Below are 26,174 nucleotides of genomic sequence, written 5' to 3' on the forward strand. Positions count from 1 at the left end.
GTAATGTATAAGAAAAAAATGTATGTCATTCTCTCAACTATCATTTGCGAATTGCTTGTAGAACCGAAATATCATAAGACGTGGCCTTAAATTTTTAAGGCCATTTTTTTAAATTTCGTTTTACATTGAGCAACACTTAATATTGTGGACGCGCATATTTTATGTTTTCTCTCTCGCTTTCTAATATATCTACCTTTTCGGTCACACGCATGACCATTTAAATATTGAAACGAAAACCCAAAGAAACGACGGACGATCCTTGCATTTACATGCACATGTCGTCACAGCAATATTTGTGAAAGCGAGTTCCGAACTGATCGTCGCACTAACGCGGCTTTAACGGGTACTATACATAGGTGATACAAAATTAATATTATATTTTTTTTATTTTCAATATTTCAAGAAATTAATATTATAATTATAATAACATATTTTACAAATAATAATCTCATATACCTGATATATTACTTTTTTGCTACACATAATTCTCCCTATACATAATTTAATCCTCTCGATAGTATGTGACAGTTTATTTAATATTTTATTAAAATTGCAAACAAATAACAGTCCAGATATTTTGTTCTGACGTAAAAAAATATTTTGTTAAATATTCACTTTTTCGATATTTTTTATGTACCTAATAATTTTAAAAAAAGTAAAGGTATATGTAAAATGGATTATTTTGTATTTCCCGAAGTTTATTGTTGCTTTTCTGCGATGCTGATTGATTCTTCCTGACTGCGCGAGCGGTCATCGTAAATTTTGTTGTGCAAAGGATTAATGGTGAAAATATATTCGTTTAAGAGTTGTACATATAGTATAAATTATAAAGAATAAAAAGTTAAATAGTGCGTGCAAAGCGTGCGCGTCTGTGATGTCTAGTGAGATAAATCAGTTTAAGAAAACTCATAATTGCATTTTCGAAAAAATATACAATTTGAAATGTAAAAATAAAAATGACAATCTACTATCCGCAACTGGCGTCATATACGATGATTGTATCAATCAGCTCTTTATGCTAGCAACTGTAGACTGATACCTATAATGATCATTAACACTTCTTAAAGATGGCTGCGTCTGCTAAATTTAAATTTATTTACGAGTAACCTTTCTTTGCGCAGATATATTAGCTTAGTATTTTTTCTTGTTCAAAGAAAGATCTCGACAGCTTAAATATAACTTTGAAAAATCAAAAAGATTAAACACAGACGACGTTAACAGTTTAAATAATTTTCTTACAAAATAAATTTTAAAAAATCAAAGTAAGAAAGTATTCTCAATTAATTTACTCACGATGACTCTTAACGAAATCTTTATTTTTTTCTGAGTGATCAAATGACAAATGCAAAGCAATTTTGTGAAAGGAAAAAATTAATTTACTGAGATGATTAGATTAAAGGTATAACTGGGTTTTACTGATATTTTAGGTATTTGAAACAGAATAGTGCTATGCTCTTGTACATACGATAATATCATTATTAACAATTATCTAAAGTATTGCTTAAAATAACGGCAGAAAATTGATAACTGTTGAAAAATCTTCAAAATCATAATTTCAAAAGAAAAACTTTCATTTTATAATCATCGTCCCATTGAAGAAAACAATGTATCTTCAAACACATTTTTGTATTATAATATTATATATTGCAACAACGGATAGAATTATATTCACATAATAAAGAGAAAATATTCTCTCCATTATAAAAAAAATAGATTCTTATATAGGAAATTGTAATACATATTTTTACACATATACGTTATATTTGGCAATGTTATAATTTTCTTTTCTCCGATGTTCGTAATTCTTTGTTAAAACAAAAAGACAAATTGAAATTTTCAATCATGGGCAGTATCGAACTATAGTAAAATAAATGTAGCTGTATTAACGTGTATCAGTATTCAACCGATTCTCTTAATATTTATATTCGACGAAAGCTATCGAAAAACACTTGTTTAAGCTGAAATCAATCTGTATCAATACGAATGATAATTTTGGCATTGGTTTCGCGATATCGAAAAGATTACCGAATATAATATACTTTAAAACTCCTATTTGGTATAAAACAAAATAATTCATATTTTCTTTTTTGTATACGTAATTATATAATCTATGTATAAAAAAAAAAAAAAAATTTTGCTGAAAAGAAATTTTTTAGAAATTGCTAGTATCTTTTGACATTATCGAACTGATATTGTTAAAAAAAAATTTTATAATCGAAAAACACAGCCCCGTGTGTGTGTGTGTGTGTGCACGCGCGCGCGTAATTTCAAAAATTTAACAAAAAATAATTGTAGATTAATATCCATTTAGCATTAGGATTCGAAGAAACAAATAAAAAAAACGTTCAGTTTCGTGAACATCTTGTATATATAAAAGATTAAACAAGTGCAATTATTTAAAAAAACTAAAATTATTAAATAATCTCATTTGACAATGTTTGGTAAAGGAATATCCTTATTATTTATTTCAAAAAATTCATCGGAAAATTCATCAAGTTCATCAAATGTTAAATGTTTAATTCATCAAGTTAATTTTCTTACAAATATTGCGTTGCTTGAATCTGCTTGCGACGTACATATGTCGCGAATCGCAAGACCTTCGATTCTGTAGAAACGCGAGAAATAAGATGGATGCTGGATGAATGGAAATGTCGGGTTATTATAAGATACCAGATATGCGACTGGAGCTCCATGTTTGTTGCAGATGCAAATGAAGTCTGTTGATCAACATAAGGCATGTATCATACAAATGATACGTATTAAAGTACGCAAATGACTTGGCGGATTTACGATCGTGAGATTGTAATTATACAAGTCAGAGTTTGTCATAAATAAATTATTAGAAATCTTATTATTGTTTAGTAAACTTGCATAAAAGAAATCACATTAAGTTAAATTTTATAAATCGCTTGACCTTTTCCTCTTTCTCTCTGTCACTTTTTTGTTTACTTATTTTTTTGACCTAAATCACAAAAGAGATATCCTCTACGGAACTTTCCCTATCCGTTATTTACAGTACAATAACACAAAAAATTATAAGGTAGTGCCATTATTATGTAATTATATTATGTAATTAACCTATTAAGCTTACGACACACATATACAATATAATTGTAATTATGTCAGATTTGTCACAAGTATAATATAAGTACGTGCGATTATAATTATAAATGTATAAACGAAAAAAAGAAATCAAGAATCGTTTGAATAATAAATGAAAGAATCTGGAATTATAATTTAAAAAATTTCGAGTATCTTAAATTTTTATATATCCCCGAAAGTAGGTCTTCCACGTCAAATTGATCGAACTTTAATTTTACTTTTATTAACTTCGACATTGAGTTGAGATTTATTTATTTTATTATTTTATTAGCTAACATAATTATTAAAATATTTAACACTGGATATATTATGTATTTAGTTAAACAAGAATATTATATTAAGGTGTTAATAAAAACTATTGTTATCCTTATGATTTTTTTCATCAATATGAACTCAATAAACGTAGGTAACATTTCATGTCGGAATAAAAATTATCAAGTACAACTTTTTCAGGACGAGATAACAATTAAAAAATTAAACAATCATATTTCTTATAGACAAGTATTATATAGTAACTTAAGTATATATATATATATATATATATATATATATATATTTATTAAATAGTATAATATGATAAAGATAACTAACTTATACTCTTATTTTTCTGGATCAGTGTAGTGTCGAATAAATCTATACAAATTTCATAGAAAAATCAAATTAAATTGAAAATAAAAGTTGTCATAATTAGTCCAACCTCTTACATTAAAGTAAAATGACGATTAGTTCAAGACGAGTTTTGAAAATATTTTCATATTATACACATACTAATTATGTTTACGCGTTTTTTCGGCAGAGAAAGAGAAAAGAAAAGTGAGGTGGAAGAAGGAAGAAAAAGAGAGAAGGAAGGATAGTGAGAAAAAGGTGAAGAGAGTCAAGAGAGTGTGCGAGCGAAGAGAGGATACCGTTGCATAAGCTATATTTAACCGCACCTGCTGGCGCCAGACTATCCATGCTTGCGCATGCGCTATACGTAGCTTTCGACGAGACACATTCTCTCTCTCTCTCTCTCTCTCTCGACGTGTTTCGAACAAATGAGCAAGTCCATAGCTCTTCCATCCGGCAGAGGATAAGAGCGTGCTGCTGTTCACTATCTAACCACGAGCAAGGTACATTAGTCGTGGTATCACGTCTTCATACTTAAAATTAAGCATTTTCGTAGTTATATCTAAATATTCATTACATCAAAGCAGAAATGACTTTATTTTTAAAAAAATTTAAAAGCCATTTTTAAACTCTTTTCACATTTTCATACATGTGAAAGGTGTTTTAAATATATACAGCCGTTTTAAATATATTAAACATAGTTGTAGTATTCGAGATGAGAATTTCTGTATCTAACTTAAACTGGATATTTGAATGTTGATGTCGATATTTCAGGCTCTTATTTCATAGTGGGTAGAAGAAAGGGTAGGTATGCACTATCCATATATATAGTTATAAACATTCGCGAATAAAAATAAAGTGAAAGTGCACATTCAAAGATATAATAACATAAGTAAAAAGAAACTGATGAATAAGGGTGATGCGACGAAATAAAGATAATATGACACGGGAATGATCTCAGGGAACATTATAACGTAGTTAATTTAATTAAACATCACGCCATCAGTACTGGGTGCGCCGTTTATTCAAGCAAAATTCCAAGGGATGAAAAATACTCCAGTTTGTCAAATACTCCGTATTTTCTTTTGAAATTATTGCATTTTAAAGATAAATCAAAATTTATGATTATGCAATATTTATTTAGTTCAAATCATCGTTAAAGTAATTTAATTTTAAGATTAAATTTAGTTTAAGAAATACTAAGAAAATAAAAATGTTTATAAACTCAGATTTGTGTCATGTCAGATTTATAGTCATTTTCTTTAATTACACTGACATTTTTGAAATTTTTTATAACACTACGTTTAATTAAAAAATAATGCGAATTATTTAAATATCACTATCACTTATTGCCTACTCTAATTCGATATCTATCTTCTTGATTCATTTATGAACAATGATAAAACCATGTGTCGACCATGTTATCTCATGATTATGTAATTGATAATTGGTTACACTTCGACCCGATGTTGCGCTAAAAATATTAATTTTTCATGTTATCACATACTTTTTACACTTTTATGCTACAAAAAAAAGGAAAACAATATTATAATAAATATTATAAAAATGAAACAAAATAAATAAATCTGTAAGTGAATAAGAGTTTTTTGTAATAAATAAATAAGTTCTACTTTGAATTTTAATGTTATCTTAAGAAAATACTATTTCAGCAAATTCTCATTACATTTCATATGATACTATTTAACGTTAAAAAAGATTAATTTGTAATAATAATTATAACAATGAAATAACAATATAAAAGAATTATATGAATAGAATATGTATAAATGTCATTTACAAATGAGTAAAACATTTTAAATCAAGATTAAAAATTTTGTATAAAACTAAGCATTTCATGAATTACCTCTTATATATTTCGCACTTATTCATTTTACATAAAGAAACTTTAACTGCAAATTTTAACTGCAAAACAAATGAATAAATAATCATATTAATATTTAATGAAATTTTTCTAATTTATTGCAGTCTATAAAAAAATTCTCGAAAATATATACAATGCATACATGCTAAAAATGTCTGTAAATTAATAAATCTTTAAAATATTTTAAAAATATTACACATATGTATTTTAAAATTACATATTTATAAACAAATTTTATATACAATAAGTTATTTATAAAAAAAATTTTAAACCAATTTTTTTGGTGATTCGAACACATGTATCTTAAAAAAAAAATATATATATATATATATATATATCTTCAGATGATTGAAAAAACTATAGCATTTGGATGAAATAATTTATCTTTTACAATTTAAAAGAAAAATGGAACTGCTGAAACCCATGTGTAACATATGTGTAACAAAAAAAAATTTAATATTTTTTAATTCATATAACTAAATTTATCTTTAAACGCAAATAAGATCCTTATTTTAGGGATATATAAGAAAAATATGTAAAATATTTTTACATAGTCCAATGTTATCGATATATTCTGTACATATTGTTAAAAAATTTAAAAATTTCTTAAAGACAAATAATTTATATCGATGACGATATTTTAGCAAATTCCTTTAAGAATTACAAATTATTTATCTATCATAAAATTAATCTATGTACATAATTTTTGAAAAAATTTATAAATTAAGTTTTAATAGCAAGAAATTTTTTTTTTATTCGTATTATTTTCTTTGTATTATTGTGTTATGTGTATTATGCTGTAAACAAGTTTATTAAAAAGAATAATTCGTTGCTGTAATACATATGCTCAAAATACGCGATTTATCTTATGATGAAACATGTCAAGGAAATTTAATTTTTAAAAAAGGAGTAGTGTTAACGGGATAAATTTGTAAAACTGAAGTTAGACAAAAAAATATATAAACTCTCTCATTTGGACCGCAAGAACTTTGATTTCGGGTACATTCGCGACCTTCACTTACCTGTCGACAAAGAGTAGGATATTTACCAGATAGTTGTGCGCACATTACGCCACTGAAGATCGATCGATCGGTTGCTCCGCTCGTGAGGAGGAAAACGACGACATGGCGCCTGTCCTTTGGTGCATGGAGTCTGATACACCCGGATACGCGTCTCGCTTGTCGTCGTCGGCATCATTAACATCATCATCGTCGCCGTATCATAAAACGCCTCACGATCTCATATGAAACGTCCACGATGGACTCCACCCTCTTCGCTTGTCGCAGGGAGATTTGCGGTTCATCGAGAGAGAAAGAGAGACACGCTGGGAGAAAAGAGAGAGAAGGGAAGGAGGGAGGGAGGGAGGGGATTGCGACGTCCATTGCGCGAGTCGCGCGCGCAGGCCTAAAAAGCGCACTGTCAGCCGGAAGCGTGTAACACACGATATTCAAGAGGAGGTAGAAAGATGGCGAGGAGTAAAGAAGAGGTAGAGAAAAGAAGGTAGAAGCAACGATGGAGAAAGAGGAGAGTAGAGAGGCCTTGGCAACGGATCAGACTAAATTTGAAGGAAGGATGGAAGAGAAGGTAGAAAGTTTTCTCGCACTTTCTTTAATCGTCAAAGAGTTGGTTATTTTCACACAAACGAAAAATATTTATTTTTCTCCGCTTACGTTCTTTACAATTCAACATTACGCTATGAATGATGATAATGTAAGAAAACTAAGAAAGTAATGTACAGCTAGACGAGACGAGAGTGACGAGACCTCGAACGAGACGAGATGAGATGAGATGAGGATGCGATGAGACAAGATGAGACGAAACGAGACGAGATGAGGCGAGTAGAGACGAAATGAAACGAGATGAGTGAAGTGAAACAGGATGATACGAGACGAATAGAAACAAATAGAGACGAGGTGAGACGAATAGAAATGAAGAAATAAACAGAGACGAGAGGAACAGAAACGAATAGAGACGAGACCAGACGAGAGGAGACGAACGAAACGAAGAGAAGGAAAGAATTAACAACACACAAACAACATTCACACGCTTCAGTCGATCGAAGCGAACTAAGCGGCCGCGTTGTGCGTCGGCCGGCTGGCAACGCACCGTCACGGCGTCACCGTGTCGGCTTCCCCTTCCATCGTGTTGCGCGTTTCCCCCCCACCAGCTTGCTGTGACCATAACTTACCCCCATCGGCGTGCCGTTACCGCTTACCGCTTACCGCACTTCTTCACTCTTCACTACCGACACAGCCGACGCGATACTACCGCGCGCTACGTTGAGCTTGATAGGGGAAGCGCGCACGCGCGCGCGCGCGCGGGAGCATGTCGAGTTCAGAAGTCGCGGTACTCGCGGCGTAGCCCGCCGCCCGCGCGACTTGCTGCTTGCGGTCCGGCCCGGCGTGTTGGCAAGGCAAAGGGAGGTAAGGGAAAGAGCCGGTGTGTCTCACGCGGTTTCGGCGACGCGCGACGCTAGGATTGGCTGGCCGTGAATGGCGCAGGTGGCGGCGGTTCGGCCGGCCCGGCCGGCCTGCTTGGCAGGTCGGGGCAATGACTGCATTTACGTGCCATCGTGTACACGCGTTAAGAGAATCGAAGGCGCGATGTCCTTTGCAACATATTTTGCTAAATATTTCGATTAAACGTACAAACGTAATGGATTTTTCCATGGCGATTAAAGAAAAATAAAAAATAAAAAAATTCATATCCTTGCGATCGTGATCAAGAAAGGTATCACACATCACAATTTTAGTTTCATTTTAATTTTAAATTTACTTTGATTTATAAATTATTTTTAATTATTTAAAATAAATTTCAAAATCATATTTATGCTTTAGTTTTCATTTTATTTCGTATATTTCAAATTATAGTAATAAACAATAACAATATAGTGAGATAATATTTTTTAATGCTTTTATAGAAAATATTTTTTATTAATATACTGAAAAAATTTATAAGTTTATGAAGCTAGTAACATTATAATTTGTTGTGGACATATTGGAACATTATAAATAAAGTAATCTGATTCGTGAAATATGAATCAATCTAAATGAAGTTAGTCGAAATTTCGTGTAAAGTTTGCCTTTGGCTTATCCAAATTTGGGTTGGTCCATCGCTTCAGAACCGGTTTGCATCTCTGACTCCGGCTACAGTATAACACATGCATTTTATTAAAAAAATGTTATAAATTATATATTATATTATACATTTAATTTACAAAAACTTATATATAGCTATAAATTAATGGCATTTTTTAGAAACATACTGTTTCTACTGAATTAATCAATACACTAATTTAGTGTAACCATTTATAATCATATGACATATTATAAAAAAATTTTATATATATATATATATATATATATATATAAAAATAAGTTTTTTGTATTTCTTCGAGCATATTTTTAAAATTGTTGCTTGTTTGGTATTTTTTATGATTTATTGAGTTGTTTGGAATTAAAGATTCTTTAGGATGGAGAATCGTTAGTGGATTGTCTGTCTCGTAACTTCTATAGTTTCTGTTACTTTCCCATAGAAATTTTATTTTTGAGAAGAGATAATTTGTTGCGTGTGTATATACTAAAAAAATTAATGTTTTTAATTTCTATTATGATTACTCTGTCTGCGTCTAACATCATTTGTGTATATACGTAACATCCAAATGCCACCACGCCCCTTGATCAGCAGGTTAAACATGCTCTCTTGCCGTGCGTGTGTTCCAATAATTAAACACATATACGTATACGCAGGATCGTCCATTGTCGTAGGATTCTTGTCGTATGGCTTCTATTATTGGCAAAGCTCGTTTCAATTTGCATTCGAATTCATGTAACAAAAACAAAATGGACGAAGATTGAATTGTAATATATATAGATAGAACTTTGAAATATTCAAATTCTGTTTTTCGATCGCGACTAGTCGCCGATTGTCGTTCACGTGTCATCAATAAACGCAAGTAAAATGACGATACGCACATATCGGGAAAAAGAGATAGCGAAAATTGGTATCCGGTATATTTTCAGTCGTTATTTGTTACTGGTTATTCTGCATTTCAAGAAATGTATTTATTTTATTACAGAATAAAATAAGAATAATGTAGAGTACAATAAAATATATACAATTGTATTAAATAATTCAGTATAAGAAAGAAAGAAGAAATAAAGTAGAGTAAAATGAAATAGGATACAGTGTAGAAAGAAAGTGTAATGAGAAATGAAATAAAACAAAATAAAAGATATAGAACGCGAGGGGGGGAGGGAGAGATGCAATAAAAGACCTTTTCTGACTTGGGCAAACAGTCTTTATATTTATATCTTAATGAGAGTCTGATCTCATATTGACATGTCATTTTGTCGTCCTAGAATCTATCTCGTCTTCGTCGTATCGTTTTACATAACCGATGCACTTATAACCGTTCAACGTCAATAATCTTATCGACTTATCCTGATCCCCGACGACCCTGTAATGTTGCCCTGTGACCTAAATTCAAAAAATTTTATCAGAAAGACGCATTCGTCATTCGTTCTTCTTACGAAATAGGGCCAGAGGCTTTGGTGATAACAGCAACGGCAAAATAAATTCGATGCGCGCAAAGCAAGAATGATGGATAATATGTATAAAAGATCATTGATATATAGCTCAAATTGTTTCATGTTATATTCTATATTTTTAAGCAGATAAAAAAAGATAACAAATTATTTTAGTTTTTTTTTCAAATTGTATTTAATCTTTCGTGAAAAAATTGTCGTGTCAAACTTATAAAAAAAATTCTTCATTTATAATAATGTTGTTTCGAAAGAATTTTACTATCGCACAAACGTAGCTGTTGACTAATATTATACTATTGTTACGTTATTGTAACGTTATTATAACGTATATTAACAATATATACAATACATCATATTTTTCGTCTTTGTAAGTTTGGCATAAGTGTAAGTTCGAAAAAATAGAATAATTTTTTAATCAGGATAATCAATAACAGATGTCACAACAACGAACTCTTATTTCCTTTTTAAAAAATTATATTGTGGAAAAACACATCTCAAGCTCGAAATTAATTATACGTTAAACAAAGTCAGATATTTGCCGACCCGAAGAGACCCACACTGTTCACATGCAAATGCATTTTTCCTATGCGTGCGACTGTGTTCATGAATATATGGAAGCGCGCGTGATTCCGTAATACCTCACCTATCGTCGCACCATGTGCAAAGACTGTTTAAAAATTGTCGATAAATTGTCAAGACGTAAAACTCAAATGAATCCTTGGCAGAAATAATATTTTAGACATTTGACATTACGATAATGTTAGATAATAGAATGGATTTCAGAATGGATTTTACAATTTATTATAGGTAGTTTACAATTTATGATTTTATAATATCTTATAATCAATAGATTCTTTGACTATAATTTGCAATATTTTTTTTTCAGCAAATATGTGTCGTAGGAAACTATTATATTTTAGTCACACTTAAATCTTTTCTAATTTTATTATAATTGTAATTAAACAAGATATTTGCAATCACAATCTTAATAATGATATATTATTCGATAAATAATTGTTTCCTTAAGCAGAAATGTGACAAGGAATGACATATCCCTATATCTTTATCATTAGTTTGAAATTTGTTATATATATGTATTAATTAGAGGAAGCAATTGTGTATATGCGAGGCATGTACACATGTATATAAAAATAGATTTGCACAAACGCAAAAGTTTTAAATGGTTGAAATACTTTAAAAGGGATAGCAAAGATATCTCGTTTCGAATTTCTAATTATTGTTTATCGTTGTACCGAACTCATATCGATTGAAAATGTACGAGACCATGTACATACATCTTTTTGGTATATAATTCAATTTTTTAACATTCTATATTATCAGAGGCTACAGAGGAATGATTCAAGACGAGACTTACTTCGTTAAGTGTATTAGTAGGCCACGACGAAAATATCAGGCATCTCGACTAATACTTAGTATCCAGGCAATGGCATTGACCGCCATATTCTTGGTAGTTTTCGAAGTAGTACTTACAGTGAATTTTCCGAATCTTTCCTTTTTTCCTTTACTTTTTTTTTCTTTCCATTATTCTTTTTTTTTTTCTTTCTTGCTTTCTTCGTAGCTATCGAAATCTTTGACTATATAAATATATACTTATATAGTCAAAGATCGAAATAGCGCGTTTTGAAATTAGAGGACCTTTAGAATTTTTTTCTTTTTATATATATTAATTACGCGAGAGATTGGTGCAACAAAACTCATTTCTGGGAATAAATATTCCGTTTATAAAAATGAATAAAAATAAATTTTCTGGTGAATAGATATTGTTTCAATAAAATATTTTTATTTTTCACATTAATTTCATATGTGCGTGTAATTTTCATTTATTCGTACTTCTACTCATTTCTATTAATATACATTATTTTGAATGAAAGGCAGTCATTCGATTTGATGGCGGATCTATCTCTCGCTCGATGACCCGTGGTCCAAAGTGGCGTCCGCATGCGTTGATATATAGCTTTCGCATAGTTAACATACACACTTTCCACGCTCACTCGCTACTCATTGCTGTCACCGAAAAAAGCCGATAACCCGTCGAGATATGCTCGCCCGGGTACACGCGTTCTCGCGTTATCACATGCTCCCGTGACTTCGGTTTCAAATCGTGTTGCTAGGCGAGTATAAGATTGTAAGATTTTACATTCGAAAAATCTCGTTATTCCATCATTGTCACGAAAAATCAATCTGTCACATTACATAATTAATTTTTAATGACGCAGTTTCTTAAATTAATGATGATCTAAAAATGTTTTATTATATCTTTGATAAAAAATACCCAAGTAACACACAATTGTCACGAGAAGATCAAGATGATGTCATCTTGACCATAAGATTTGACGAAAAATTTCGTCAAAATTCAGTCAAGATGACATCATCTTGACCTTCTCGTGACAATCGTGTGTTACTTGGGTATTAATATTAATTTAGATAAAAACGTTAGGATCAATTTATGGTAATAGTAATAATATTGTACGTACAACGTACAACTTAAGATATTTAGAAAATGTAAGACCAATTAACTCCTATATAGGTGGTTTTAATTTATTTTTTCTAATAAGATTTTTAAGATGTTTCTCGAAGACAAATGTAATATGATATTATTAGATAGGTATAAAATATACATGTATATGCGTCGGATGATGTAACATGGAAGATGTAACAAGTGCGGGCTCTCTCAAAAAGTTGCTTCGTACGCGGCCCTTCCCCGCGATGGGATACGCGACACACTCGAAAAGATTACACTCTTCCTTCCCCCCTCCTCTACCACAAGTACTTTTCATTTTCATTTTGTCGTTGCGTTCTCTTTCGCCCTCTCGGTTCTCCAAGATAGACTGCAACTATAATTAGCTCCCCCCTTTTTTTATTACGCTTTATAAACGCGTTTGCTCGAGATCAACGCGGTTGCAATGGCGTAACAATCAATTTTCAGTCCTTAAGCAGAATGTGAAGAAACAATTCTCTATTACGAGAAAATAAGAAAATAAATTAATATAAAGAAAGAATTATAAAAGAAAACATATGGAAAAATTTGTTTTGAAAGAATTTTTCTACTGCACAAACGTTCTTGCTCTTGATTAATGTTATTATTGTATATAACGTTATTATAATGTGCAGTATTATACATATATAATATATATGTGATGAAATTAAATATTTTGTGCTCATGCACAATTTATGCGAAACTAAAAATATGATATATATATATATATATATATATATATGTTTGTTGAGTTATCACAGTTGGTGTGGAAGAAATGTCATTATCTTGCTTTTCATGATTGAATCATATAAGGATATTATTACATTTATCCGTTTTCTGTCGTACGACAAATTTTTCAAGACTGTTAATTGACTGGCTGCAAGAAAGAGAATTAAGTTATCGGATTTCTTTTTCCTACATAGCCAATCAATTAAATCAATAAGGCTTGAAATCTTTGTCATACGACAAAAACGGACAAACGTAATATATTAGCCTAATTCCTTGCATGTTCCTCAGGCGCGAAATACAATTACTTAAGTCTTTGCAATCTTTTCAATATCGATAATGGAATTATACGCTAATTGTGCCAAGGCGCAAGCTTTACCCTACTTAAAATTTTACTTAAACAGTTATATTATTCGAGTAATATATTATTATAATACTTCATATGTGTCGATTAATGTATCCATAATATAGATATAGTGATCCGAACACATACTTGAATTCATTTCGCAATATCAAATTTTTAATACAACCATAGGATCATGGAAATCACATTCTCACAATATCGCCATTTTTTGTAGTTTTTCCTACAGCATTGGATCCACATATCCACATTAATTCCTTCGTGATTGTGACCATGACAACGTCTTCTCTTTACTCAATTATGTATCCTTACATACAGCGACAATGTCATAGGAAACTTTTTTTATACATTATTTCTATCATTTTAATAATTCATTATAGTGACAATATAAATGAATCGTTGATTTTAATCTTGTATAAGTATACACAACACAATAATTGTATCTAATAATTATCTAATAATTAATGAACATTTAATCACTCAATATTTATTATTTATCTACTAATTTAATCAAATCACATTTACACTAATAATTAATTATAATCATGATTATATTGATTTTAATTATCATTGTGATATCATACTGAGTAACTTTTTAATGTTCAATATACTGCAATATACTGATTTAATCATCAGCATCATCATCGTTAATTGTTTTCGTTGTTGTCGTTATTATTATTATTATTATTATTATTATTATTACTATTATTATTAGTATTGCGCGTATATTGCACGATAATCGTAATAATCGCATCCTCCGGCAGCTTATATGCGAAAGTGTATAAATTCATGTTTCGAATTGCAGTTTAATTTTGACGATTGCGAAGAATTATTATTTTTTGCACATTCCTTTGCGACGGAACGATTATTTCGCCCTCTTCTTTCATATCGTTCCTGTCCATATCGCCTATTCTCTTTATTATCTAACTCAAGTATTTGTAACATTGCACTCAAATTTTCGCAATCTAATTTTCCTGTTGATTCATCCTGTTGCTTGGAAAATTTTGCTTTCTGTTTGAATATTTTTATCGAAAAATTTGCACTTTTTTGAGAATAGTTTTCATTTCCTGTTTCATCTTTCTCTTTGTCCGTAAAGCGAAGTTTTTTAGGTTTTAAACCCTCTTTACAAAAAGGTTTCCTCGATTTCATGGGAGCATTTGGAAGTACAGGTGTATTGGCTCTTCTTGCTATTGGGGAAATTACAAATAATTGAGATGTGTAAGAGGGAAGCAAGGAGCTGCCCCACGCTTCACTCTGGAAATAAAAATAAATTTGTAACATTTCCAATTTGATATACATATGAATATTGATTTAAGAATCTGAATTCTTTCTGAGATTTGCATACGATTGTTAAAGAGAGCTCTAGATTTTTCAGAATTGTGTGAAATATATTTTATTATTGAGCGTGCGTACTCGCAATAATTGCAATGTTTTATTGAACATTGTCTCAAACAGTATTGAAAACTATCTCGAAGAGCTTCCCAAGTGATTGATTTTGAGAGGTAAAAGACTTGACGTAGTCTGAATATATAATACAATTTTTTACTAAATATAATTACTATAATAAATATACTAATAAAATTACTAAATTAAGGATAAATCACAATTTTTATAATGATAAAAAAAACTTTTGATTCTGACTTACTCGTGCAGGAGTCGTTTGTTCAATTTTCGCGATGTGGTCATATTGCTCGCGATTCCGGTCTTGGAATAACCATATCGTTGTTTGCTTTGTATGCTCTACGCTATTGCGATTTTCACGACTTTTGGCCATTCTTGGAAAAATTTCGAAATTTTACCGATTCAAGATTTTCCAGTGTTAGCTAGAAAGATAGGAGAGCGTAATGAGAGAGAGAGAGAGAGAGAGAGAGAGAGAAAAGCGCGACCGAGACAATTTAACAAGCGAAAAAGGCGCCACCGCCACCGCTACGCTAAACGGGGTTTACACGAGCGTGAACACGGTTGCTCACGTTCATCACGTGTTAACATTGCTACAAGTTCAATCGTTCGTTTCGTGTGTTCATGCATATGTGCGCTTATCTAACGAATGATACATTATACACTTCCGAGTGTGTATATGTATAATGTATAACTCCTGCAGTTATTTAGTTTATTTTCTTTAGTTTATTTTCTCGCTAGATGAACTTTACACATTATTTCTCTTCGCATTGCAAATTATTTCCTGATTCAATATATAATATATATAATATATATATATATATATATATATATATGTGTGTGTGTGTGTGTGTGTGAGTGTGTAATTAACGATATGACACACGTACCATACGCTGCATATATTGCGTACATATGTAATATATACTCGTAGTATATGTGTACTATCACATAACGTATAGTTACATTAAAGCATAAAATAAATCATGGTAATTATAATCTGTTCTTCCTCATTACTATTTATAATAATAACATATAAAGCTCGCAACGTTATATAATTATATAAATTTCGCATATTCTATTCGCGGGAAAAAATAAACTCTTTTTCTGAAATTTTGAAATTATTAAAATAATTTGAAAATTGAATCAATTGTAAACGAAATACATATATATCTGTTGAAATTACTCTCTACAGGGTCTCTCGCGATTCGTTAATACGACCCTGCTATTCGGAGCCTAATAGAAAATGGCGTCGCAGTGCGGCGCGAGCTTTCGGTCGCCGCTCGCATTCGACAAGCAGTTATTCGCCATCGTAGGCGGGCAGGCGTTACATGGACGTCGCAGTTGCGAACGAGACGAACGGAAAGGATTATCGCCAAGACAGTCGTACAAGCAATTGAAACAGAGAGGCGAGTAAGAGTGTTGGTTTGTCGAGGTGAGCATACATATTTGTAATCGGCGGCGTGAACGTTGGCGGAAAGAAAATCCGCAATATCGAATATGGCGAATTCACGACGTGCCGTCAGTAGCGACGACAGCGGCGTCAGCGGCGATGGCCGAGGGTCCGATGGCGGCGGCGCGGCGGCGGCGGCGGCGGCGGTGGCGCGGTGGCGACATCGGTGGCGGCGGCGGCCCGCGGCGGCAGTAGCGGCAACAGTAGCACACCACGCTGCCCTGCTTGCACATGCGCGCCGCCACGCGGACGACAGCTGTGAGCCGGCCACGCCGGACGATCCTTATTGACGTGTAAAAAGTGCAGAAAATACTGTTTATCTCAGACTTCGTCTCTTTCCACATTTTTCTTCTTTTTTTCTGGATACAACAAAACATTCGGAGAATATCTAGTGCAAATAAACGAATAAAAGCAGAAAATTAACGTCAATTAACGTAAAAAGTAAAGATAAACAGATTTTTCTTCCAACAGTACTTTTGAACAAATTTTAAAAGTGCAAGTAAGAAGACTATACATCCTGATACATTTATTTCCTTTCTTTATCAGCACAAGCAATCTTTAATATAAAAATAAATTTATGTATCAGGAAACTTTGATAAATAAATTATTAAATTTATGTCTGAATTTTTGTCTGAATTTATTTGTTCAAGATCATTTGTTCAATTTGTTAATTTTAGCAATGTATTAATTTAAATTTGTTTAGTAATATTTTTTAATAGTTTTATCACACACACACATATACACATATTATGAAAAACAATTATATTTTTTTTCCATATTATATTAAACATATATTTACATTATGTTTTATAGAAATTAAGCTAATTATTTTAGTTATTTGTCTTCAATTCTCTGTTATTATCTTTACAATTTCTTTTTCTTTCTTCAATCCATTAATTAACCTATCTATATAGGTAGGTGTTCCTTATTTCTTCAATGCTATTTATGTGTAAAAAATTGTGTGTGTGTGTGTGTGTGTGTATCTTGTATATTATTACTTGTAAATAAAGTATCTTTATATTTTTATTATGCTTCTTTTATCAGTATGTTTATGTCTTGTCATGTTCTTATTTTTATAATTTTTCAGGTTGAGCAAAATGTCTTCTATACAAGTAGATCGTCCTCCAAAAGTGAGTCAAAACAACAAGAAGGAGAACGAAAAATCTAGAAAAGTCTTCAATCTCTCACACAAGAAGCACAACAAGCATGATGACAATCGCTATTTCAAGCAGCTATATAGAAAGCGACCTCAAAGTAGCTTCTGCAGCAACGGAAAGTCCTTTCCTCCCTACAAACGTAGAAAGAAGGAAGGTGTCATCATCCCTCCTACAAAATTCTTACTTGGAGGCAATATTTGTGATCCGTTAAATTTAAACAGCATGCAAGATGAAGAAATAAATCGAGCTATGAACGCAGTGACTCCAAAATCTAGTCCACTTCCTACTCCCAAGCACAAAAAAGAGATTATTGAAGTGATTATTCCTCCAAATATTTGTGATCCTTTGAATTTAACCAATTGTAATGACAATGAAGAGTACGAGAAGCAGCTCATTTCACCGACAAAAAGAAATTCGAAACGAAGAAATAGGAAGAGGAAGAGAGCCCTTTCTGGATCTGGAAAAGATGAAGGAAAGATGGTAAGAACTTAAGATATTTATTTATATTTACTTATAGTTTTTTTAAATTCATATTTGTAGAGATAATAATTTAAAATTGTAAATTTATAGATATGGTAATTATGAATTTTGCAATGTACATTATTTAAATAAGAAAAAAGAAATTTGTTTAATACTTGATGCGATTATCTCTCTTGTGATTACACATACTTACGCAAGCACGCATACATATAATATAATATAATATAATATTTTATATATTTTGTATATTTTTTGCACATACAAAAAGGTGGATCCCAACGAAACAAAAACATTGAGGGAAACTGAAGGAAAGGACAGCACAATAGATGAATCTTCAACAGAAAGACTTTCTGGTGAGAAAATTAGATTAGAAGAAGCGCCAAGTACACAAAGTGAAAATTGTCTAAAAGAAAATAAGACAGAAAGTCCACAGAAAGATAAAAATAGATTACGATTAAAGGGTTTAGAAGAAATAAAGGATAAAAGGTTGAGAAAGATTGATGCAAAAGATAAAATAGTGAGCCCAGTGATTCCACAGCCTGGTGCATGGAAACCCAGACCTCAACATAGGCCCAGTCAAGATAAAAAAAAGAAGCAGCAGCATGCAATGCCCAATTTTAGGCTTAAAGATGCTAGATACCAATATGGAAACTACAATAGATATTATGGCTACAGGAATCCTCACCATGAAGTAGATCCTAGATTAAAAGTGTTTGCACAGCGAAAGGAACTGTTCCTAGGGAAGGACATTCTGGATATTGGATGCAATATTGGCCATGTTACTCTATCAGTTGCCAGGGATTTTGGTGCCAAGAGTGTTACAGGAATTGATATCGATAGAACTTTGATAAATATTGCTCGGAAAAATGTGAAACATTATGTTAATTGCGTGCAAAGTCCTGCGAGCAACGAGGACAGTGACAAAAGAGACTCTTCAGATGCTAGCTTCTTTCCTATGTCGATGCCAATTAGTTATGGACCTGTAGATATTCCAGGGTTTACAAAAAACAAGCAACATAAAGGATTCCCATATAATGTCACTTTTGTGCAGGTAATGTATTTAATTATACGTTTTTATACATGTACATATGTATGTAATATGTTGTAATATTTTTGCCACTAAAAATACATCTGATATTTTTATTATAAATACAATCTAAATATATTAAATATGCTTGATTTTAGGGTAATTATGTGCTTGAAAACGATTCACTTCTATGCGCGGAACAGACGCAATTTGACACAATCTTATGCTTGTCCATTACCAAGTGGATTCATTTGAACTTTGGTGATGCTGGGTTAAAACAAGCTTTCAAACGCATGCACGCGCAATTACGTCCTGGTGGAGTTCTTGTACTGGAACCTCAGGGTTGGGCTAGTTATACCAAGAAAAAGAATCTCACGGTAAGTAATTGCTTAGCTTTGTTTTTACGATCAGTTTTTCAGTTAAGATAATATTCTTGGGTGGTTGGGCACAAGTAGTGCCCACCATTATATAATATACACATATAATACGCTATTAAATGTATGTATATTACTTTTTTTTTATTACGTCTGAATTGACATCTAATCTCTGTCACCTTTTACTTCTCTATCTTTCAGGAACGGATTTATAAAAATTATCACAGTATTGAATTCCAGCCGCATAATTTCACGCAGTATCTTCTATCTACCGTTGGCTTTTGCAAATGCGAAGTCGTCTCTATACCGTCTCATCCATCCAAAGGATTTCAACGACCTATACATCTTTTCACCAAGACTGGCGGTCCTTCTACAACGACTATTTCTACCGAACGTATCGACGATAACGACGTTACGAGCGATACACTGCAGTGTCGCCAAGAGAGAATGACGAGAAGAGATCAAGAAGAGATCCGCGATATGGAAAGAATGAAGTACGAGCAGGAATTATTCCCGAAAGAAAGTATCAATAGAGGCAATATGTCAGAGATTAGTCAGCACAGTGGAGATTTGAATCAATATGAACAACTGGCGAATATTTACGCGCCCAGTGCAACGCCGAGCTATGATACTCCAAGCCGTAATAGCGATAGTCAACCTTTGGATAGTCAGCCTTTGGACATGTCGAGGATAAAAGAAGAGAAAGAAGAAAATTCATAAATGATTGAAAAAGGAGAGAAAGAAGGAAAAAACTGAGAAAATGAAGATATTAATAAGTTAAGAAAAAGACACGAAGGATAATTGGGAAGAAGAGGAAGAGCAAAAGAAAAAGAGGACAAATAGAGGAGAAACAAAAAGAAAATTAAAGTATTAATAAATTTAAAAAAAGGAAAAGGCATATTTTCGCACATCTGTAGCACGGGAAATTGAAGTAAACTTGAAATTATTATACTTTTTCCTTTTAAAAAATTAAGTATTTTTTCCAAAATTTAATTGTAAATCGATCTCACTTTTTAGCTTAATTTTCGTTATTTCAATATTATAAATTTTCCGTCAACTTATGATTTATTAAAGATACAAAAGAAATGTATGATTAAATGTTAAAAGAAAAAAAAGGAAGCGATTGAATAACTAGGATATATAATATTGTGTTCAGTAGCTTCAATTTCTCCGTTTTTAATATTTTTTCTTTCCTTTTTTTTCTTTTTTTTTTTTTCACCTTTTATCGATTTATATAAAGAAATTCAATTGATGTATCAAGGGACACAGTGCGCGCCCTCAGTATGAAAATTTCATTATAATTTCCTTATATTTAATAGGAATAAGGAACGTTTTTCGCGCCTGTATTATCTAAAATTAATTATCCAAAACTACACTGGATTTTAGTAAAATTATATAAAGTGGAAAAAACTTATATAGAGGTTGAAGCAGCGACGTCGGTTAAACGTATAGATTGTAAAAGGTTGTAAATTTGTGTAATACTAGAGTTAGATTAGAGCTTAGATTACATTTCATTCGATTCGATATGATAGCAAATCTGTTTATTTTAATTAGTACTCTTTTATTTTCTTTGTTTCTCTCTCTTTCTTCCTCTTTCCTCCCCTTTTCCAAAAGATTAATTGAGTTGAGCAAAAAAATTGTTTCTTTTTCTTTGCCTATTTTGTGTTTTGTTTTGTTAAGTATAAGATTAGATATATATTTGTATAGTCAAAAACACGTACATTCTTGATCGATTTAATCGATTTAATGAAAAATTCAGCCTGATACTTAATATTTAATAGGAAAATGTTCAATTTTTAAAAGATTCTGGCTAGATATTTTTACATACATACGCCCAGAAATTATTATTTTTCATTAGACGTTAGTCAGTGTTATGACATGGACCGAAATTATTTTTATCCACGCTGAATTGAAGATGCAATATAGTTCTTAGCTCGAGTAAAGCGAGCAATTTAGATTCTTTTTAGATGTTTTTCTGATTTTGTTTCTCAAATTCAAATTCTTTTTCCACGTTCGTTCTACGAATTTAAATATTTTAGTAATACTAATATTAGTTTATCTACTTACTCTGTGCCGTTTTCTCTGCAATCGAAGCCAAAGTAAAAAATTTTGTGCTCGTAATATTCCTCGCATACATCGATATATTTATATGAAAAAAGATAAGATTATAACGTTTTTTTGAATGTCGTCAATCTTAATAATACTAAATTGCGCATTTGTATATTATAATAATTATTATTATTATCGTACAGAAAAACTGTACAAAAAGAGAATTACGTAAAAGATATCCTAACGGGTTTGTCGTTTTTTTTTTTGTTAATTCTATGCATAATGCAATAAAAAAATATAGCTATTTTTTTTTATTACATACTATACTAAGAGAGCTAAAAACATTATGCGAGACTATTTTTTTAGACCTCTAATGCGCAATCCATTATTATTAGAGTAAATAATTTAATGATTATTGTATTAAATATTAAATACAGCCTGAATTTGCAATGATATGTATAATATATTCGGTTAAAAGATTAATTTTTCTGTTTTTTAATTTATTAGAATCATAAGAAATGTATAGGAAAATAACGAACGAACGTATTATGTTAATAAATATACATTTATAGGTAGTTATATTTGTATTAAGAGTTAAAAATTTATTAAATTAAAAATATTAATCAAAGGTTGTTCGTTCGCTTTTTTTCCTTTTCTTTTTGTTCTATTTACATAGGAAAAAAAAGAACGAAAATATTAAGTTAACGCACACAATTTGTGTGTGTGTGTGTGCGCGCGCGTGTTTACGAATTTAATTTAAATTTCAATATTATTATATTAAAATTATTATGTTAGACTGATCAAAAAGCTTCGTTTTTTTCTTCGTTTATATTTTATTTGCGTGAAAATCGTATTTGCGAGAAAAAACTAATTTTTCAACCGACTTTTAATATAGGTATATCATTTATTTAAAAAATGCATTAATGCAAAGAAATTGTAAAAATGATCTAAAATGAACAGATTTATTGTTACGTATAGTTGTTATATTTATTTATAAATTGAGACTTAAAAACAGAGAGAGAGGGGGAGAAAGAGAGAGAGAGAAAGATGAGCGCGTTTAGTAATTGAACCATTATGTATAAACTTTTAGCCGTAATAAGTAAAAAATAATAAAAGATAAAAACAAAATAATAAAAAGTCGATAATAGCTTGTGATGATTTATTATATGACATCATTTTTTCTTGCGTATTATGTGCAAGACTCACACAATTATAGTAAATCATCGTTTTATCGATTAGCGTGTATAGTTGACCATATTATATTATATTATTTTATTTTATATTATATTATTATATGTGTTGTTGCCATCATTATTATTATGACAATATTAAAACATGCGCGCATAATTTGATCTAATTTTATCTAGAAATTGTACATATATTATATACACACACACACACACACACACACACACACACACACAAATATATAAGACAAAATGTAGATAAAAAATATATGTATATGTGGGTGTGTTTGTACATATATAACATAAAGTTCATAAAAAAGTGCAGAGTACTTGCCAATTAATATATCATATCGATATCTACCATAAGAAGTCTAAAAATATTTTTTTTTTCCAGGCAAATCTCAAATAGAGAAACGTTTTGAAATATTTCGGCTAAGATCACTTACAATGTTTTGTGTAACATTAGCACGATCTAAATAAAAAGGGATAATATCGTCGATTTTATTCAAAATTTTATTAATGTTATTATTAATTTTCTCGAAATTGCGCTCGCGTGAGCAATGTACTGGGTTTATTTGTACAATCGAGAGCAAAAATGTCCAATTCAAATGCAGTGAGATTAAATTACATTCATGTTAAACTTCTATATGTTTCCTCGTTCTTTGTCTAGCATGTTCCAACGATTATAGTCAGTTAATCGGCTGCTAGTAAAGGAGAAGCTCAGAACAGTAACAAAGAAGAAGCCCGGTACAAGTGCAATTCAATCTTGCTATGTCAGCATTTTTCTATTCTCTACTTGTACATTTATTTACATTGGAAATAATATATATGCTACTCTCGTTAGCGAGCACTTTGATACTCAATAAAACTGATTCATTTTTTTTAGAATATATGTTCTGAAATATCTTGATAGTGCCGAAAATCTATACGTCATGTAAATTATAGATTTTCAGCAATCAAGTCCGGGACATTACAGAATTCTAGTTATAATTTAGGAAATAAATTCTTCTAAGTATTACGTATCAAATGAACTTTTGAGATTCGTAAAAAAAGAGACAAATATATATATTTCAATGACTTCTTGTCCGCGCGAGTGTACGTATATCCATGAAACATGAAGAATTTATTTATTTATTTTTTATATTAATAGACAAGCATCTGGAACTCTGCGCTTTTAAAGCAAATTCAATTAAACTCCAATTACTTGCTCGACAAAGTAAAAAAAATATAAACAAATTGAAATAGCGATATAGGACCATGGAGAATCCCGGGGGATCGAGTCACGACTTTATTAACCTGCGACCGACCGACCGACGACTAAACTCGAATTAACTCAATCAGCAATTAATTTAATCAAAAAATTTCTAATTGTGTACTTCATATTGTTACACACTCTATCTTTCTATTCATATGTCAAACAATAAAAAATTAATCCTTATTAACACAATAAACACTGCTATGAACATTACTTGATATCATTGTCGCGTAAATTGACTTGGACCAAACTCCGTATAACAATAAAATTTCATTAATGCCTTTTATTTCGAAATTAGGAATTTTTTGGATCAGACTTTAGATTACGCGTAATATTTACGTGCAGTCATAGCTCATTGTCACAGTGTATAGTACTCTGTCCAATACTTGGACATTTTTAAATTATAATGTTCGACAGATATACGAGATACGTGTATGAAAAATTAGATATAAGATTAAAGAATATAAAGATAACATTGTCCGACACGGATTTTAGACCACGAACGAGAGGCAATCTGTAAGAATTTGATTTTTTTATTGCTAAAAATAAATTCGTAAATAAAATTGCTCTATCACGTCACATATCTCGAAAATATGACGTAATGGAGCAATTTCATTTACGGATTTGTTTTCAGCGTTCCAAAAAAATTATATAATAAAATAATTACCAAATAAAAAATAGTCACCTATTGTATTGGCTGCTTTATACAGAAAAAAAAGTTTAAATTTGTTGGACAGTGTAACATATTAAAAATATGAAACAGTAATAAAAAATAATTAATGTTTGGATTTTGTAACCAATAACCGTGACAAGAGATTATCTAAACATGATATCATCCGATCTAAAAAGGTCTAATTTGTAAGAATTAAGATACTAGTGATGATTACCTACTGTTGTGTGCAGTACATACAAGATGTTCAAAGTCAATTTGAAATTAATCGATTTCGTCGATTCTTAAGTCCTATCCAAACAAGTTCACATGTAATAAAATAAAAATCATGCGTCTAATATACAGATCACTTTACATCATGCTTTCTTATACATATGAAACGTGAATTTCTGTACGTGTGTGTAATATGCACATTATATGCTCGTCCTCTTCTGTGCGATAAGACTTACTGCTAGATCTATCCGCGATAGATTTTTAATCTTGAATATGTCTAAATAAAGATAAATGTGACATAAGTTTTATGTGGCGCGAACAAAGTCTGAGATCGTTTATACTCATTGAATCAGAATCTTTTAAACTTGCGACTTGCGACTCGCGGCGCCTTGGCAGTGACGATCCTAATCGCGCTTCTTACAAACTACTGCGTGAATACGAAAAACATGATCTCTCCTTTTTTCCACCTCATTTCCACCTCTAAAAATATGTGAACAAGGATAACTCTATAATTCGTAAGAGAGAACCGTTGACCTGCAACGCGAAACTCTTCTCACGAAACCTTTACACATTTATACGCTCTTGTAAACTACAATGATTAACAGCATGTGATATTGACCGTGATGTAAATTTACGCGCGTAATTCGTGCATGCACAGAGAAATTGATCAATTACATAACTAAATGCAAACGATGTCCTAATGTTGCGTTTTATATGTATTATGTATAGGTATTTATATAGGTGTGTAATTGATTCATTTCTCTGTGCGAGTTTTGTTTCAGCTATACCAATATCTACATTTGAATAAGACAGATTTTGTCGTTTAATTCACGCCTCTATTCAACGTTTCATTTTAACAAAAAATCTGTTCCTCTTAGCTGCAGTACGTATGTTTACTTGCTTGTGCTCTTCTTAAATTTTTTTATTTTAAAGAGAATATGATACAGTGTGATTAAAAAGAGCAGACCTTGAGCCATTAACGAATGGCTTATTTCTTTACAATTGTGTATACAATTTTACATACAATTTTTTGGATTTTACTCTGCTCTCCTTCTTCTATCTCTCCTCTCCTCCCCCTCTCCTTCCTCCTTCTTCGTCTAATTCCTCTTCTTTTCAATATCAGGAATTTAAATCTTCTGGCAGTGGCAAATGCCTGTTCGTTACCCTACATCAAATTTGTGTGTGTGTGTGTG

At 31.2% G+C, this 26,174-nt stretch overlaps 2 protein-coding genes across 2 annotated transcripts; one reads left to right on the forward strand and one right to left on the reverse strand.

The window, feature by feature from the left end:
* Window positions 1–14,109: 14,109 nt before the first annotated feature.
* Window positions 14,110–15,643, reverse strand: LOC105458867. The gene is made up of 2 exons (XM_011704451.1): window positions 15,367–15,643; window positions 14,110–14,975 (listed from the first exon to the last, which is right to left on the reverse strand). The coding sequence occupies exons 1-2, from the start codon at window positions 15,493–15,495 to the stop codon at window positions 14,487–14,489; spliced, it is 618 nt and encodes a 205-aa protein (XP_011702753.1). The 5' UTR covers window positions 15,496–15,643; the 3' UTR covers window positions 14,110–14,486.
* Window positions 15,644–16,362: 719 nt separating this feature from the next.
* Window positions 16,363–21,237, forward strand: LOC105458869 (probable RNA methyltransferase bin3). Its single transcript, XM_011704452.1, is given in 6 exon segments — window positions 16,363–16,373; window positions 16,441–16,551; window positions 17,657–18,206; window positions 18,475–19,257; window positions 19,392–19,610; window positions 19,809–21,237. Coding segments are annotated over 6 exon segments (2,193 nt in total). The 3' UTR covers window positions 20,328–21,237.
* Window positions 21,238–26,174: the final 4,937 nt, after the last annotated feature.

The sequence above is a fragment of the Wasmannia auropunctata genome, unplaced genomic scaffold, assembly GCF_000956235.1.
Source record: "Wasmannia auropunctata unplaced genomic scaffold, wasmannia.A_1.0 LD334268.1, whole genome shotgun sequence".
NCBI classification, from domain to species: Eukaryota; Metazoa; Arthropoda; class Insecta; order Hymenoptera; family Formicidae; genus Wasmannia; species Wasmannia auropunctata.